The sequence below is a fragment of the Sinocyclocheilus anshuiensis genome, unplaced genomic scaffold (genome assembly GCF_001515605.1).
Source record: "Sinocyclocheilus anshuiensis isolate Anshui unplaced genomic scaffold, SAMN03320099.WGS_v1.1 scaffold193, whole genome shotgun sequence".
Taxonomy (NCBI): Eukaryota; Metazoa; Chordata; class Actinopteri; order Cypriniformes; family Cyprinidae; genus Sinocyclocheilus; species Sinocyclocheilus anshuiensis.
This window is the reverse complement of record NW_015536468.1, coordinates 340,873-345,440: the sequence shown is the minus strand read 5'-3', so window position 1 is coordinate 345,440 and position 4,568 is coordinate 340,873. Positions and strand designations below refer to the sequence as shown.

At 38.7% G+C, this 4,568-nt stretch overlaps 1 protein-coding gene across 1 annotated transcript in view; it reads right to left on the bottom strand.

The window, feature by feature from the left end:
• Positions 1 to 1,979, bottom strand: part of cgasa (cyclic GMP-AMP synthase a) — a 10,907-nt gene extending 8,928 nt beyond the window's left edge. The window contains exon 1 of the mRNA XM_016493088.1: positions 976 to 1,979. Coding sequence (XP_016348574.1) covers positions 976 to 1,908 — 933 coding nt within the window. The 5' untranslated portion in view covers positions 1,909 to 1,979. The remainder of the gene's footprint in view (positions 1 to 975) is intronic.
• Positions 1,980 to 4,568: the final 2,589 nt, after the last annotated feature.

Genomic DNA, 4,568 nt, shown 5'->3' with positions numbered 1-4,568 from the left:
AAAATCAATCATTCTCGCCGAAATTGCTCAATTGCACTACACAATTTCTTTCCGACTTTACAAAATTAACATTCTCTCTGCTCTTAGTTTTACTCCAGTCCGCCGCTGTCCAAACATCCGGCGTTACGGCAATTTCGCACTGACCGGAGGCGATTACCAAACTGTTCCGCGTGTGTATAACACCAATGTACATATTTTGCGATGTTGGATCGACGTTGGAGATCAATGTCGTTTCTACGCCACGAGAAACATCGATTCTACATTGATTCTATGTCAGTTTGTTATCTGGGAGTCGGAGATGCGTTTATGCATTTTTTTTTCTATTTTACGCATTGGTAGTAAATCAAGACTTCGCAAGTTCTCTTGTAAAATAAAATAATTTAAAAAAAAACATGGAATAAACTGTGTACAGAACGCGAGTAAAGAACTCTCAACATTAGGCTACTAAAGTCAGTTTAATCTCGCAAAACCTCCCGTTAATAAAAAATCTGACTACACTGCACAATTAATCTCTTACTCTGCATCTTTGTTGTCTGATGAATTCGGTGCTTGCACGTACACCGCTTTTATTATTATTGCAGCTTAGATGTTCAAATAGCTGCAGTACTCCGACTTTGCCACAAGAAAAAGTGCGTACGCTTGCTCAGACCCTGACGTGACGGTAAGTACTTTTTCACGTCAAAGACCGTTTTTATAAATATGAACGTTGCCGTGGATTTTAGTGTACGCACACTCCAAGATCAAATCTGTGCGTACGCATGTTTTATAAATGAGGCCCCAGACGTGAGATTTGATCGTAGCCACCGCTCACGTCCTTCTGGATAAATTCCAAGTTTTGCGTTGAAACGACCGTACGCCCAATTTTCTATCGTACGTTCGTTTCGTAAATGAGGCCCATTGTGAATAAGATGTTTACATGCCCTGGAAATCTGATTAATACAGAATGATGAATGGAGATGTCACTGCATCACTTACTTTAACGTTTTCATAATAACTTCCAGTTCGTAACCTCTCGATCTCTTCACACCAGGTCGTGTTTCGTTTCAGGTGTGCAATGACTTTATCTGTTATGTCATTAACATGACTGGACGCATTAGACTGCTCGTTCTTATTGATCTTTAATTTGTCAATAGTTGCCTTAAGAACCTTTCCCAATGTGTCATCGACTCTTAGTCCTCTCATTGCAGTTTGTTCTGCGCGTTTCTTTTGGCGATCCGGGCTGTGCGCGCTAACCGCTGGAGAAGCGTCCTGAGCGTCACTCGCGTCAGAAAAATCTGTTTTAATAGCAGATTCATGCCGCCTTCTAGGTTTTGCTGTGGGTTTTGCTTCCAATTTGCTTTCGGAGCTCTCCACTGATTCTTCTTTGTCAAGATTTAAAGGATCTCTCGCCTTTTTTCTCTGACTCTTTGGTGCTGGTTTTTCATCGGATTTGCTCTTGACGGTTTGCCGTGGTTTGCCTTCACTTTCACAGTCAAACTTTTTACTCTGACGCTTGCTTTGTGCACTGTCTTGTTTCTCATTCTCGTCAGCATTGTTTGCGTTTTTGGGAACAGAAGCGCCGTTTTCTTCGTACTTACTCTCAGAGTTCTCCGGAGACAGTCTGAGATCCCTCTGCTTTTTACTCTGTCGATTAAATGTTCCCCGTTTTGGTGCTGGGGTTTCATGAGGCTTGTCTTCACTTTCACAGTCATGAGGATCTTTCTCCTTTTTACTCTGTTGCTTCTTGCTTCCCCGTTTTGGCGCGCACTTGGCCTCTGCGCGCTCCGGAGACTTCTCCTCCCTGTCAGTCTTCTGGTGATCTCTCTGCTGTTTACTCTTCTTATTTGCATTTGATTTTGTTTGAGCTTTGGCTTTGGGTTGGTCAGGGCTTGTCGCGCGGAAGCTGCCCGGTCTTCTCTGGCTGTTCATGATGGCTGGTGTGTGAGCTGCGACGCGCGCAGTTGTGTTAAAGGAAGGTTTCTGTTACAGAGAGCTGTGACATCACGATACAGGTGGTTGTACTGTGCCAGCCTCTACGGTTCCACATTTCTCACTTCCTCAGTGTTATGACGTATTATGACGTTATTTCTGTAGGCTATGCATTAGGGTTTCCGTGGATCGTGTGAAGTAGCCTACATTTATTGACAAAAATGTGTAGACAGGTGCTAGTTGTCATAGGGCTATTTATTAATTACAACACCTGTTGGCCAAAATAATGGTTTTATTGCAGTGTTTTGGGGGAAGTCGTGGCCTATGTCCAGCATAAATGGCTGCCCACTGCTCCGGGTGTGAGTGTGTTCACTGCTGTGTGTGTGTGTGTGTGCACTAAGGATGGGTTAAATGCAGAGCACTAATTCCGAGTATGGGTAACCATACTTGGCCACATGTCACTTTCACTTCACTTCACTTCGATGGACTATTTAATGGTGATATGACAATATTCAATACCGTGAAAATTCCGAGACTACTGATTTGACTTAAAAATAAATCTACCCTGAGAAATATTAAGTGGAGTAAAAAGTCTCCCCTCTGTAGTGTTTGAGTAGAACAGGAAAATCTTTCAAACACTAAAATGGAAACTTAATATTATAGGAGTAAGAGATACATTTAATTGCAAACGATTTTTTTTTTTAAATCTAGGTATCTGTTTTGTTTAAAATCTCGTTTAACCGCCTATAAGAAGACTAAGTCCAAGCTGTGTAAAAGACTTAAGACTTTATTGATAAATAGTTTGAAAGATAGCAAAGTTTGATCTATTCTAAGCTGTTTTTTAGACTTTGTGTCATTACTTCAGTTGAAGTCTAAGCTCACATTACAATACAATACTGTCATTTCCTAAATACAAAGGTAAAAGATCAAACACACACCTGTATGGCTTTTATGTAGTGTACTGTTTGGGAGTGAAATGAACACAAACACAATTATTATGGTTCAGACATCTTTAATATGACATGAAAGCTTTTATTTTTATAATAAGGTGCGGTAGCTAATGCCAATTAAAGTCAACAAGTGCTTGTGCAGGGTTCGTCTACGCCAGTCAAAGTGCTAAACATAAAGCTGTCAGTGCACCAAAGATTGCATGATCCCAGACACGGGCTGATTAAGAGCTTCATTTTAGGTTTTCATTGTTCTGCAAAGCTAAACATAAAGGTTCTCAAAGTCTACTATATAGTGTCGTTTAAGTAGCTCACCACCAGTGGATACTGAACACATGGTATTTTGCAAACAAGCACTAAAGCAAGCGAAGACAACATTGTGAGAACCAGGCTAAAACTGCACACCAGAGCAGGAGAGGTCAACCTCAAGATTTTAAAAATCACATATGGTTTCAACAGCTATCATCGAAGAGAAGAGCACAACTATAAAATGTCCGTGAGGACCAGTAACTGTTTGGTTACCTACGTTCTTCAAAATATTTTCTTATGTGTTCAGCAGAAGAAAGAAATGTATATATGTTTGGAACAAATTGAGGCAGAATTTTAATTTGTGTGTGTTCAGTAAACTCTGTCTTTCTTTGTGGGCAATAATGGTGACATGTCTTTGCTCACCCAGGTGACAAAAAGTACACTTCCATAATGTACTGAAAGTGCTCTATTTTCGCGCACTAATTTTGTACTTAATATATAATAATTCGTCTTTAGTACTTAAGATAATCTTAAGAACATCTAAGTGTACTCAACTGTGCTATTTTGAGACACCATGTATATCAACTAAAATGTGCTTTTAACATACTATCTCTGTATTAAAAAATGTATTTAGTTACCACTTGTAGTAAACTTGAACCTATCTTTGTATGAAAGTTCATATTCATGGTGTCCCAAAATAGCACAGTTGAGTACACTTAGAAGTTCTTAAGAAGTACTAAAGAATCATTTTTAGTATATTAATTAGTGCGCGAAAATAGAGCACTTTAAGTATGGAAGTGTACTTTTTTTCACCAGGGCAGCCGCAGTACAGTACACACTGATTTGACTTTGAAAAATAAATCTACCGAGAAATATTAAGTGGAGTAAAACGTCTCCCCTCTAGTGTTTGTGCAGAACAGGAAAAGCTTTTAAACAGTGAAAAGGGAAATCTAATATTATAGGAGTGAGATTTATATTTCAAAGCATCTCAGTGCTATTGTAAACTCTTGTTTAAATCTGTTCTGAAAACGTGGATAATATTTCTTATTAATTAGGCCAGCTATTGACTAATAAAATAACAGATCTACTTATATTACTACTACCGATAAGCTGCTAATGAATCGTTTTAGAAATGCATCACTTGCGACATCTTGTGGCAATTTATCCAGCACACCAAGGAAACATGTATTTTAGCTGTGTATGCTTTAAATTGTGAATAAATGGACATGAGGGTAAATCTCATTATTTGAAAACTTGTGTCTATAAGAAGACTAAGACCTAAGACTACACTGTGTAAAAGACCAAGACTTTCTTCGTAAATGGTTTGAAAGATAGCAAATTTTGATCTATTTTGTTTTTAGACAGTTTTTTTTTTTGGACTTTGTCATAACTTTAGTTGAAGTCTAAGCTCACAATACAGTACGGAAGATTCTTAAATACAAAGGTAAATGATCAAACACACTG